Raw genomic sequence first — 14,127 nt, 5'->3', positions numbered from 1 at the left:
TGAGGCTGGCCAAGAACCTGCAATCCTCCTGTCTCTGCCTCCCAAGTACTGGGATTACCAGTGTGCACATCTACGCCCAGCTTCTTTGGGGGTTCTAAACCAGGGATTTGACAGCCTTTCTCCTGCCTCTCACCATTAGGAGGGACAGTGTACACCCAGCAAAACATCTTATTACCTCACCTTAGAACACTGATCTTTAAAAGGCATTTAGTGTTTTGGGTGTATTTTTAATGTTTATCATTTGGATTTTTAAAAATCCTTTTGGAAAGTGTTGTATTTATTTTTAGGGTACAGTGTTCAGAATGATCTGGAATATCACTGTCCTCTTCCTAGGCGAATTCTGAAAACAATGCACTCAGTGGATTTCTATGTATGATGACACAGCACTCACTTTAACAGAACCGCAGTGCACTTTTTGGTTAGCTATTTCACACAAATCAGTTAAAAATCAATTGCTTTGGGGATTTTAAACGTACTTAAAATGACAGGGTCTGTATGAAAATGCCTGACACTTAGATAATAAGTTAAATTTTGGTGGCCTGTTTTTTGACACCTCTTGTATCCCAGATTCTGTATTGGAAATTTAAGATACTCGAATTACTGTAATAAAACAATAACTCAGAATTTTAACTTAGAATTTGCCCACTTCCAAAAAGGACTTAAAGCAGCTCGTACTGGCCTGATATTTTAGGTCATTTCAAACGTTGCAGAACATCTTCAAGTATTTGGCTTAACAAAATAGTATGAAATTTTGCAAGCCTCATCTTCACTCCTAAAACATGGTGGCAAGGCTTTTCTTGGCAAAACAGTCCTTCCCCCTTCACCTGCCGGGTTCTTTTCTCATCTTCGGCAGGAGAGTCAGTCTTTTGGGAAGGATACTAAAAGCAACTAAAGTGACTAAGCAAATCTCACTCTAAGCAAAACTGCTTAACAAACAAAATTATTGTACACCCAATAGGGTTTTATGTTCTTTAACTGAAAAGGGCGCTGAAAATAATTACTGTGGATTTTTTTTTCCATAAGAGCTTTCTGGGGAAGGAAAAAAAAAACAACCTAATCCCTTATGAAGATGAAAGGCACGCAGGTAAATTGTTATCCTTTATTCTATCGGTGCTATTATGAAATGTCACTGCAGCTAATCATCGAGAAAGCCCCGGAAGATTCCTAATCCTCCCGCACGCCGCGGTACCTGACCGCGGTCGAGGCTCGGAGGCCGGCTTCCTCCCACGCCCCAGCCTAGGCAGCGTGGAGGGGGCCCGACCCGCGCGGCTCGGGACCCCCTTTCCTCCAAGAAGCCAGCCCGACCGTCCTGCACCCTAGCATCTCGACGTCTCGGGCTCGCCACCTCCCTGGGCTAACGACGCCTGCTACAGTTCGGGTCCCCATCGCCCGCGCCGTGTACGGCCCTCCAGCGTGAGAACCGCACTGACACTGTCCAGCAACGTGTCCGCAGACGCGCCGAGCCGCCCCTCGGCCAGCGGGCGGCCCCGCACACCGGCCGGCGAGGGCGAGCGCGGGTGCGGGGACGCGGGGTCCAGGCCCCGAGTCTCGGCCGCCCGCCCCGGCGCCCGCAGCCGCAGCCCGGCCGAGCCGGCTCCCCGCCGGCGTCACGTGCGCCGGGAAGTGCGCGGGCGGGACCCACCGCGCCTGCGGAAGTGACGTCGGCCGCCCCGGTCGCATGATGTGGCAAAATGCAAAAAAAAAAAAAAATGGGGGGAGGGAGAAACTGGAGGCCGGGGAAAGTGATGATTCTAAAAAAGTAGTCCCTGGCGCGGCCGGCGGCGCCGCGGGCGGGGAGGGAGGGGCGTGAGCGGCGGGCGGGCGGGCGGGCGGGAGGCCGGAGCCCTGCGACGCCGCCGCCGCCGCGGAGGGCTACCGCGGGCAGTGCCGCGGCCGCAGGCGGATCCCTCCGCGGGGCTCAGCCGTTTCCGGAGTCTGCGCTGCGCCCGGTTCCGCCATTGCGGCTCTCCCGGCGCCTGGAGCCTCCGCCCCCGGCCCGAGCTCGCCGTCTGCCTGCCAGTTTCCTGCGTCCCCGGAGAGCCTCCTGCTGAGCCCAGCCTCCCCCTTCCCCTTCTCCTCCTCTCCCTCGGAGAGCCAGGGCAGCCGCTGCCCGCAGCCCCAGTGACAGGAGGAGACCCTACCCCCCGACAGCGCCATGGCCCAGATCCTGCCGATTCGTTTTCAGGAGCATCTCCAGGTGCGGCTGGGCGCGGTCTGGGGAGGGCTGTGGTGAAGGTGGGGAGAAGGACGGAAGGAAGGAGCGAGCCGGAGTCTGGGCCCGAGCTGGGGTGGGGGGGCTGGCGGTCTTCGGCGTAGATGGAGGAAGGGACACCCTTTGGGAAAGCTTAAAGGGCTAATGCTGTGGGGCTTGGATGGAAATGACGAGTCGGGGTGCACGGGGCGTCGAGGCCAGGCCTGGGTTGGCGGGCCTGGGTCTTGCTTCTCTGGGTGACAAAAACTGCGCATACTAACTCCCCCCTCCCCATTTTACTCGGTTCATTCATTTGGATGGAGGGTGGGAGAGGGACTCTCCCGCGTTTCTACCGGAGCGAGAATTCTCATCACACCCGGGCCAGCGCAGGGCTGTCACCTTCCCTTGCTCGTCTCCTCCCTTCCAGCCCCGTGTGTCTGCACCCTGGAGTTGTGTGGAGGGTGGGTTGGGGAGGAGCAACCTTTTTCTTCCTCCCTCTGCGGCCCACAACTAAGAAAAGGCACCTTCCTGCGGGAGGGGGGTGACTTGTCTTTTGCCTTCCGGGAGACTGGAGAAGCCGAAGGTCACTGAAGGAGTAGAAAGAAGATAGAAGGGGGAACGCGTTTTTCCCCCAGCTGTGTGAATTTCAGCAGAGCTTGGGGTCAAGGTCCCTAAAGGAAAATCGCTTTTTTTTTTTTTTCCCCTTTCTTGATTTCTTTGAGGGTGCTGTAGTTCTTCACCCCTCTTAATTCTGGAAGGTAGGAAAGGAGTTATTTGGAGGTTATCTTGGGTCTTCTAGCAGGTAGTTGTGGGATTGTGACCTGAGTACTTCTCAGGACCGCAGGGAATTAAATAGAGCCCTGGAGATAGAGTACACCTGCTCAGAGTCCTACTGGGTTAGTTGATCTGTAACTGGCTTTTAGTAAGTTCGAGGGTTCTTCCCCAGGGCGTTTTATTCTGGAGAGGCCATGCTAATGACCCATCTAGGCAGGTGACCCTCCGAAGTAAGCCTCTTGTGAGCTTCTGATTTTCCTGGTTCACCAATCTTAATTTACACTTCAGCTGAAATAATTTATTCATATTAGTTTGCCCCTCCTCCATATCCCCTTAAAAAAGCTTGCCTCAGTTCAGTCATCTGAATGTCGACTTTCATGATAGAGGATGCAGTGGTTTGACGCTAATATTAGTAACCTATTGGACGCTGTCATTGGAGCCCTTTTCTCATTGGCACAATGTACATAAGGGTTCTTGATACTTAAAAGATTTAATATTCAGGTTGTAAGATAATTTCATATTTCTTTATACATATTGTCACATTTGCACTAGCAAGAAATAATCTTCCTGTAAGACTTGAAATGTAAACACTAATAAAGCTTTATAATGTAACACAACTTTCTTCAGTCATCTTTGGTTTCTGAAATAACTCATCTGACTTTGGCAGTAAAAACAAAGCCAGGCTCAGCAGCTTCCGTCTGTATTCCCAGCACTTAGGAGGCTGACCAGGAGGTTTGCTTGAGCTCAGGGATCGGAGCTTGAAACCAGCCTGGGCCAACCGAGCAAGACCTCCACCTCAAAAAACAGAGCAAAACAGAAGTACTGCTTTACAAAAGGTTAAGAGAGTGTTAAGTGGCTGAGTGAATATAGAGAAAGTGTTTTTCATGCTCAATTCATGTTAATTGTGGTTACCTTTTAAAACGAGGTAATAAATGAATGTGAAAGATTAGGAAGCTACTGTTTTGGACGTGAAAGAAAAACTCAGGCCTGCCCTCAGTAAAGTGCACCCGAGGAATGGTTTTGCAGACAAATACATAAACTGTGCACAGGAGAAGCAGGTATAGCTGCTAATTATTTTTTAGGAAATATAAAAGGTATCTGAAAGGTAAATCTTGCTGACCAGCAGCAGTTTGAGTGATCAGTACTCTATCCTCTCCCTCCTCCCCACTGGCCCTCCCTTTCTTCCTAGACAGGGTCTATGCCTCAGTACCCCCCACCCCCAAGCTATATCTTACCTTTCATTTTTATTAAACAGGAGACAAGAATTGTTAAATGGTCACTAAGACTGGAATCCAGCTTTGTCACTAATTAGAGACATTAATACAGGCCTGATTTCTAAGTGGTTAGAATTTTCTGCAGATACATGAGTGAAGCTATTTGTTTCTCAAATAATTTGAAGATTTTGAGTATAAAGCAATTTTGCACATACATTTGAAGAATTCCAATGTCCTTAAAATTATTTGTGTGTTGCTGGGAATTGAACCCAGGGGGCATTCTTTCTCTGGGCTATGCCCCCAGTTTTATTTTATTTTATTTTTATTATATTTTATTTTATGGTGCTGGGGATTGAACTCAGGGGCATTCTACTTCTGAGATGTACCTCCAGACCAATTTTTTATTCTTTATTTTGAAACAAGGTTTCACTAAGTTGCATAGGGCCTCCCTAAGTAGCTGAGGTTGGCCACTAACCTGGATCCTCCCTTCTCAGCCTCCCAAGTACTGGGATTAAAAGCCTGAACCACCACGCCCAGCTCTGACATTCATTTTTTGGAATGCTATGTCATGCTTAAACTTAAGCTTAGCTTGTATGGGCTGTATGCTGTAGTAGAAAGTGATTAATTGTACAAAAAGCCACAAATCACCAGTCTCATCATTTGACTTCACATTTTGATCTCCTCCCTTTCTAAAATTTAAAAAAGATTATTTTATTTATTTTTTAGGATTATTTTATTTAATTTTTTTTTGCGATACTGGTGATTGAACCAGGGGCATTCTACCTCTGAGTTACACCATCAGTCCTACTTTTTATTCTTTATTTTGAAATGGGCTCACTAAGTTGTGGAGAGCCTCACTCGATAGCTGAGGCTGGCTACGAACCTGTGATCCTCCTATCTCAGCCTCCCAAGTACTGGGATTACAAGTGTGTACTACCATGCCTGGCTAATAAGAATGATGATGATGATGATGATTATTACTATTATTATTATTATTTTGCCAGTCTGGGGATGGAACCCAGGAGCATTTGACCTCCGAGCTAACCCCCATCCCTATTTTTTTTTTTTTTTTTTTTTTGGTGGTGCTGAGCGTGGAACCCAGGGGCTTTCTACCTCTGAGCTATACTCCCAGCCCTCTTTTATATTTTATTTGGAAACAGGGTCTCCCTAAGTTGCTGAGAGCCTCACTAAGTAGCTGAGGCTGGCTTTGAACCCATGCGATCCTCCTGTCTCAGCCTCCCAAGTGCGGGGATTACAAGCGTGCGCCACCACGCCTGGCTCCCATTCCTATTTTTTATTCTTTATTTTGAAACAGGGCCTCACTAAGTTGCAGAGGGCCTCACTAAGTAGCTAAACCTGGCCGTGAACTGCGATCCTCCAGTTTTAGCCTCCCGAATGCTGGGATTACAAGCATGCTTAATAAGGATTATTTTAACTGGCACCTTAGGTCTGTGACCTCTGAACTAGTTTGCTTTGTAGAAAAAATATATTTTAAACACTTAGTATAAAAACTGGAAACCACGCCTGGTGTGGTGGCGCATGCTTGTAATCCCAGCATTCCGGAGGAGGAAACTGGAGGATTGTGGATTTCGGTTCTCAGACATCCTCAGCTACTTAGGCCCTTCGCATCTCCGTGAGACCCTGTTTCAAAAAAAATAAAACAGACTAAAAAATAGGGCCAGGGGTGTAGCTCGGAGGCAGAATGCCCCTGGGTTCCATCCCCAGTACCGGGGGGGGGGGGGGGGGGATCCACAAAAACTGGAAACCAGAAATGAGGAACTTGAGTGTAGAGTTAGTTTGTGAAACTTCAAAAAGTGAACTGTAAATGAATTTATTTTTACACTCCCTGTGTACATTGTTCAGCTAAAGACTCCGTCTTCCAGGCTTGAAACTACATCAAATGAATGTTAATGTTTTAAGTTATGAAAAAGAGGGGTTTAGACTGATAGTAGTCAACACATAATTTGCTAGAGTTGAAGATTCGGAACAAATCCTAGGCTTCATATAAAACATTGCCTGCAGTTCTCAGTCTTGGCATATTGTCTGTATGCCAATTGTCACATTCTGTTGTATTCCTGGGCTCCTTGGGTTTACAAGTCTAGTCTCCCCACCCTCTTCCCTTTGAAGCATAAACGCAGTGATGGAATGTATTGTTGGGTTGAATAGTAGAGATTCTTGCTAAGATTATTTTAATTTACAAAAGGAAAACAATGTTAAATATTACCAGGCTATGCTATGGGATATACTTGGTATGCCAAGAGGCATATGGCCTGGAATTAATGCTGCAGTCTACCCTGGGAGTTGCTTTCAAGCTTACGATAGATATTTTAGATCTTTCTTTCTTTCTTTGTCACTGGGGATTGAACTTGAGGGCATTCTACCTCTGAGCCACACCCCCAGCCCTAGTGTGTGTGTGTGTGTGTGTGTGTGTGTGTGTGTGTGTGTGTGGCCAGAGATGGAACCCAGGGGCATTCTACCTCCAAACTACATTTCTAGACCTACTTCTTATCCTTTATTTTGAAACAAGGTCTCACTAAATTGCAGAGGGCCTCATTAAGTAGCAGAGGCTAGTCAAGAATCTGCTGTGATCTTCCTGTGTCAGCCTCCCAAGTACTGGGTTTACAGGCATGCACCACCACATTATATTTATTTATTTATTATTTATTTATTTATTTATTTATTTTTGCGGGTCTGGGGATGGAACCCAGGAGCATTTGACCTCCGAGCTACACCCCTTGCCCTATTTTTTATTCTTTATTTTGAAAACGGGTCTCACTGAGTTGCAGAGGGCCTCACCAAGTAGCTGAGGCTGTCTGCGAACTGTGATCCTCCAGGTCTCAGCCTCCCAAATGCTGCGATTACAAGTGTGTGCCACCACGCCCAGCTCTTATTTTTATTTTTGAAACAAGGTCTCACTAGGTTGATGAGAGTCTCATACTTCCTGAAGCTGGCCATGAACCTGTGATTATCCTGTCTCAGCCTCCCAAGTACTGGGATTACAAGCATGTGTCACTATGCCTTACTGTTTTAGAATTTTCATAATGGTCAGTTACTTGAGGATTGTGGCTAATTTTAATGAAAATACTTTCACTCTGAGTAGGAAATAATTCAAGACATGGAACTGTGTGTGTATAGAATCAGTCATTTTCTTTTTTTTCTTTTCTGTTTTTTTTTTTTCCCCTGACACTGGGGCTGGAACCCAGGAGCATTCTACCTTCGAGCTACACCCCAGCCTTATTTTTTATTCTTTATTTGGAAATAGGGTCTCACTGAGTTGCAGAGGTCTCAGTAGTAGCTGAGGCTGTCCATGAACCATGATCCTCCTGTCTCAGCCTTCCAAATGCTGGGATTACAAGCATATACCACCATATTTGGCTGGCTAGAATAATTTTCGAAAATTTTTGTGTGTAGTAAAAGTGTGATTTCAGGAGATATGATAGTTTTGCCCTTGGAACATTTTTCTGACCATAGTTGGAGTTTATACCTTGGTCTTAAAGGGTTTCATTTATATTTAGTCCTTAGCTTCTTTGTAGGATTATTTTATTTTTATTTATTTTTATTTTCTTTGCGGGTCTGGGGATGGAACCCAGGGTAATTCGACCTCTGAGCTACACCCCCGTCCTATTTTTTTTTTCTTTTTTGGGGGTGATACTGGGGTTTCTGGAAACCCTTCTACCTCCAGGCTACACTCCAAGACCTATTTTTTTATACTTTTTTATTTGGAAACAGAGTCTCCTAAGCCAGCGCGGCAGGCTTCAAACCTTCTTGATCCTCCTGTCTCTGCCTCCCAAGCGCGGGGATTACAAGCATGCGCCACCACGCCCGGCCGCCTGTCCTATTTTTTATCTTCAATTTGAAACAGGGTCTCACTGAGCGAGGCTCTCTGCAACTCATTGAGACCCTCACTAAGTAGCTGAGGCTGTCCACGAACCGCGATCCTCAGGTCTCAGCCTCCAGAATGCTGGGATTACAAGCTGCGCCACCAGGCTTGGCTGCAGAATTATTATTAAAGCCTTATATTCAATAATATTTATATTTAACAGATATATTTCTGTTAGTGTTTGGGATGTGTTTTGCTCAGAAAGTTATTGTGTAATCGATCTTTCTTCAATGTTGGAAGTACCTACTAGCTACATAGGAATATTATGCGGTTAGTGTGACTGGGTATTATGAAATTTGGTTAGTGTGATTGAGAAACTCGGAGTATTCAAATGTTATAGGCACAAGTGACTTTCGACTACCAACACTGAACTTCACAATTATTTATAGACCATGCTAATGTGCTTTGTAGAATTCAACATTTCTCTGACCACCCATATTTATATACTTGAGACATTTTCTTAGCTAAGATTAAAACACTCGCTATCCAAAGGCATTAGTTGACTGCTACCTCTTCTGGGAATTGGCGATGGTAAATGATGACAAGTGATGGGAGAGAGCAGCTGGTCTTCTGGAGAACTTTGAGGCACTAAAATGTGACTGGGTATTTTCAGATCTCCTTTAGTCCTCACCAGACACCCTTCTTAACAATCTCAGAATCCAGGCGAGTAATCCAAGTATTTGAGCCTGTGATCCCAGTACTTGGGAGGCTGAGACAGGAGAATTGCAAGTTCTAGGCCAGCCTCAGCAACTTAATGTGAGACTCTTTTCAAATAAAACAGTAAAATAGAGTTGGAGCTCAGAGGTAGAATGGCTCTGGGTTCAATTTCTAGTACCAAAAACCAAAAACAAACAAACAAAACCCCAGCAATCCAAGAGAGTGGGAGTAGTGCCCAGGAACCACAGTGTCAAAGTGGGATTTGTATCTGTGACTTTTATATTTTTTTAATTTTTGTGGTACTGGGGATGGAATCCAGGGGCATTCTACCTCCAAGCTACACCCCCACACCCCCAGCCCTATTTTTTATTCTTTACTTTGAAACAGGGTTTCACTGAGTTGCAGAGGGCCTCACTAAGTAGTTGAGGCTGTCCCCGAACTGCGATCCTCCCGTCTCAGCCTCCCAAAAGCTTGGATTACAAGCGTGTGCCACCACGCCTGGCTTGTGCCTGTGACTTCTAACAGAATATTTCATAGAAATGAAATGATTGTCCTAAAGAGAAATAAAACTATACAGTATTCTAGTTTGCTTTTTTCTCTTGGACTTTGGCCTAGAGAGCAGACTTCTCCCTCCTTGTTTAAAATGTGGCTAGGGCCGGGCATGGTGGCGCACACTTGTAATCCCCGCGCTCGGGAGGCAGAGACAGGAGGATCGCGCAGGTTCGAAGCCAGCCATGCGTGCTGGCTTAGGAGACTCTGTTTCCAAATAAAAATGTAAAAATAGGTCTGGGAGTGTAGCCCGGAGGTAGAAGGGCTTCCAGGAACACCAGTACCACACACACACACAAAAAAAAAGTGGGTAGAAATGTGATAAAGTAGACAGAGGAGGCATTTGGGGACTGTTGAGACCAGAGCTCTCTAGTAAAAAGTGTAAGCGACCTGTGTAATTTCAAAATATCATAGTCTCAAGCAGGTTGTGGTGGCAGACACTTGTAATCACAGTACTTGGGAGGCTGAGACAGGAGAATCTGGGTTTGAGGCCAGCCTCAGCTTCTTAGTGAGACCCTGTTTCAAAAATAAAGTATAAAGCTAGGTGTGGTGGCGCACGCGTGTAATCCCCACACTTAGGAGGTGGAGACTTGAGGATCACGTAGGTTTGAAGCCAGCCTCTCTGGCTTAAGAGACCCTGTTTCCAAATAAAAATATAAAATAGGTCTGGGAGTGTAGCCCGGAGGTAGAAGGGTTTTAGGAACCTCAGTACCACCAAAATAATAAATAAATAAATAAATATAAATTTAAAGAATAAGAAATTTGGAAACAGGGTCTCCTTAGCCAGTGCGCGCGGCTGGCTTTGAACCTGTGCGATCCTCCTGTCTCTGCCTCCCAAGCGCGGGGATTACAAGCGTGCGCCACCTCACCCGGCTTCAGGATACCTTTTTTTTTTTTTTTTTTTTTTTTAAATTGAGGATTAGTCCAGCTGTCCCATCAGCTTTTATATAACAAGAATCTAGAATGAGTTCTGAACCCTATCTACCTCAGTCATACAAACTGGATGTTACAATGTGGATTATCTAGGGAAAGCACATTTGCAAGGATCCAGACCTAGACATGCAATGTGGTAAGAATTTGAACTGAGACTTACCTCCCGTTTACAGGGGGAAAAAACTCGGAAGCTCCCCTGTGTGCTTTCACTGCCTCATAGTTTTATTCAGTGTCCCTCAATTGTACACTAACTCTATTTACCACCCCCCTGAATTATTAAAATGTGTTGCCAACTTTGGGAATCTAGCAGTAGAAATAAATGTACCCAACAGGTTGATTGCTAGCAAGTTAGCATATAGAAAACTGAGAGGAAAATCAGTATAAAATTTACTAAAGAACTGGAGCACGCTTGTAATCCCAGCACTTGGGAGGCTGAGACTGGAGGATTGTACAGGTTCGAAGCCAGCCTCAGCTACTGAGTGAGTCTCTCAGCAACTTAGTGAGACCCTGTTTCTAAATAAAATATAAAATAGGTTTGGGAGTATAGCCTGGAGTAGAAAAGCTCCTGGATTTCACCCCCAGTACCCCCCCCACACACACACACAAATTTACTAAAGAGCTGGGCATAAGCCAGGCGTGGTGGCGCACGCTTTTAATCCCCGTGCTTTGGAGGCCGAGACAGGAGGATCACACAGGATTTAAGCCAGCCTCAGCTATTTAGTGAGGCTCTCAGCAACTTAGACCCTATTTCCAAATAAAATATAAAAATAGGTTTGGGAGTATAGCCCAGAGGAGAAAAGCTCCTGGGTTTCACTCCTAGTACCACCCACAAAAAAGTATTTCCTAGCCAGGAGTTATGGTGCATATCTATTTACCCCATACATGGGATGCTGAGACAGGATTGCAGATTCAAGGCCAGCCCCAGCAAGTAGTGCGACTCTCATCAACCTCAAGAGGCCTTGTTTTCAAATAAGAAATAAAATTCGAGCCTGGCGTGGTGGCGCACGCTTGTAGTCCCAGCATCTGGAAGGCTGAGACAGGAGAATTGTGGTTTACAGACAGCTTCAGCTACTTAGGCCTTTTGCAACTCAGACCCTGTTTTAAAATAAAAGAATAAAAAGAAATGGGGTTGGGGGTGTAGCTCAGAGGTAGAATGTCCCTGGGTTCCATCCCTAGTACTGCAAAAGAAATAAAAAGTGAATAAATAACTAAAATCGGATTGGGGATGTAGGCTGAAGGTAGAATGCCTCTTAAATTTAATCCCCAGTACAACAAAAAAATGTATAAAATAGTACTTGCTGGCAGTTGTGAAGTTAGACTATAGTGTAGGTTTATGTTTATAACAGAAATTTTAAGTACAGAAACTTAAACTCTTTGCACTGGGAAAATCCTTTATCCACTTGAGGTAAACATGTATATTATGAAAAAGAAAAAATAAAACTAGTCTACCCACCTACTGCAGCTAAGTTCTTGGAGTTACACCAGACTCTTTCCTTTTTCATATTTTCTACATTCAGAACATTTCTGGAATAGGGAAGGGAAAGGGCTCTTACAGTTATATACATGAGGGGTCTCAGGTGTTACAGGGGTTTTGTTTGTTTTGTTTGTGTGTAGTGCATGGAATGGAATCAGGCACAGTCTACCTCTGAGCTACACCCAAGTCCCATTTTATTGTTTTATTTTGAAACAGGGTCTTGCTAAATTGCAGAGGGCCTCATTAAGTAGCTGAGGCTGGCTGCAAACCTGTGGTCTTCCTGTCTCAGCCTCCCAAGTACTTGGATTATAGGTGTGTGCTACCACGCCTGGCTGGTATTGTAGTTTTTTGTTTTGTTTTTTTGTTTTTGCAGTACTAGGGACACCTAGCTGGTATTGTAGTTTTTTTGTTTGTTTGTTTGTTTTGTTTTTTTGCAGTATTAGGGAAGGAACCCAGGGACACTCTACCTCTGAGCTATACCCCAGCCCTATTTTTTATTCTTTACTTTGAAACAGGGTTTCTCCTTGAGTTGCAGAGGGCCTCACTAAGTAGCTGAGGCTGTGAACCTGTGATCCTCCTGTCTCAGCCTCCCAAATGCTGGGATTACAAGTATGCGCCACCACACCCAGCTTGGTATTGCAGTTTTTGATGACATTGTCTCTTAAAACCTAGAGTTGTAAGCTGGGCATTGTGGTGCACATCTGTAATCCCAATAATTGGAAGACTAGCAAGTTTGAGTCCAGCTTCAGCAACTTAATGAGACCCTGTTTCAAAATAAAATAAAATAAAAAGGGGGGGGGCTGAGAGTACAGCTCCGAAGTAGAACACCCTTGGGCTCAAGCCCCAGACTGCCCCTCCACACACACTGGGGACCAGAGCGGATGAGAAACAGGAGATGGTGAAGAGTTGCTTTCATTTCTTTCTTTTTTATTTATTTATTTTTTGCAGTACTGCGGATGGAACCTAGGGGCATTCTACCTCTTAGTTATATCCCCTGCCCTATTTTTTATTCTTTATTTTGAAACAGGGTCTTACTGAGTAAGGTCCTCACTAAGTAGCTGAGGCTGTCTGCGAACCGTGATCCTCCTGTGTCAGCCTCCTGAATGCTGAGATTACAAGTGTGCACCACCATGCCCGGCTTCTTTTATTTCTAATCAGCTGGCCTGCTGAGAAACCACTAAGGAAGACAGAGTGAAACCCAAGACTATTCAATATATTCTCAGCTTAGAACAGCTGACTTTGAAAAAATTTCATTTGAGAATGGATAATTAGGGAGAAAACCAATTGGGGAGTACATAGTTTACAAAATTCATATCTTTCTCCACTCTGCATTATTCTGTATTTGGCCATATCAAACTATGGAAATTTAAGGCAGGTTTCTTTTCTTTTTTCTTTTTTGCCTGAAGAGATCCTTCGAGAAAGAACCCTTTATTTTTTTATTTTTTGCAGGTCCTGGGATGGAACCCAGGGGCATTCTACCTTTGAGCTATACTCCCTGCCCTATTTTTAAAAATTCTTTTAATTTTTATTTATTTATTTTTGTGGTACTGGGGGGTGGAACCCAGAGGCATTCTACCTCCGAGCTATACCCCCTGCCCTACTTTTTATTCTTTATTTTGAAACAGGGTCTTACTGAGTTGCAAAGGGCCACATTCAGTAGCTGAGGCTGACTTCGAACCTGTGTGACCCTCCTGTCTCAGCAAGCGTGCACCACCACGCCCAGCATCCTATTTTTTATTCTTCATTTTGAAACAGGGTCTAAGTTGCAAAGAGCCTCACTAAGCTGAGGCTGTCCTTGAATCCTCCGGTCTTAGGCTCCTGAATGCTGGGATTACAAGTGTGCGCCACCACGCCTGGCTGAGAAAGAATTTATTAAAAGCCATATCAAGTCTTCATAGAATCCAGTCCTCTCACGGTCACTTCTGTTTGACAGAAGTTTATCATAGACTTGAAATCAACTAGATTGATGAGAGGCAGATTTTATAAACTAATGATTTCTTTCTCTGTATTACCTCACATTGCAACTGTTGGATCTCTCTCGCTCTCTCGCTCTCTCGCGCGCGCTCTCTCTCTCTCTCTCTCTCTCTCTCACACACACACACACACACACACACACACACACACACACACACACACCCTTTAGCTAAGTGTGGTGCCTCATGCTTATAATCCATGTATGGTACTTGGGAGGCTAAGACAGAAGGAACACAGGTTCAAGGTCAGCCTCAGCAACTTAATGAGGCCCTTTGCACCTTAGTGAGACCTTGTTTCAAAATAAAAAAAATAAAAGGGGCTGGTGGTGTAGTTCAGAGGTAAATGTTCCAGGTTCAATACCCAGTACCAAAAAAAATATTTGTATGCGTATGTGTATGTGTGTGTGTTTTGTTATGCAATGAAGATTCTTTAGGACTTCTTTTTGGTCTGATGCTATAGATTGAAACTCGAGGCATTGTGT

General features: G+C 45.0%; 1 protein-coding gene across 2 annotated transcripts in view; it reads left to right on the top strand.

Moving 5' to 3' along the window:
• Window positions 1-2,155: 2,155 nt before the first annotated feature.
• Window positions 2,156-14,127, top strand: part of CLTC (clathrin heavy chain) — a gene marked incomplete at both ends in the record, with an annotated part of 81,371 nt that continues 69,399 nt past the window's right edge. For both annotated transcript variants that reach the window (XM_080712817.1, XM_080712816.1), the window contains one exon: window positions 2,156-2,197. In XM_080712817.1, the coding sequence (XP_080568943.1) occupies window positions 2,156-2,197 (42 nt within the window). The remainder of the gene's footprint in view (window positions 2,198-14,127) is intronic.

The sequence above is a fragment of the Muscardinus avellanarius genome, assembly GCF_963383645.1.
Source record: "Muscardinus avellanarius genome assembly, chromosome: 16".
Lineage (NCBI taxonomy): Eukaryota > Metazoa > Chordata > Mammalia > Rodentia > Gliridae > Muscardinus > Muscardinus avellanarius.
The sequence above is the reverse complement of the archived record's forward strand: the minus strand, read 5'-3'. Positions and strand labels throughout refer to the sequence as shown.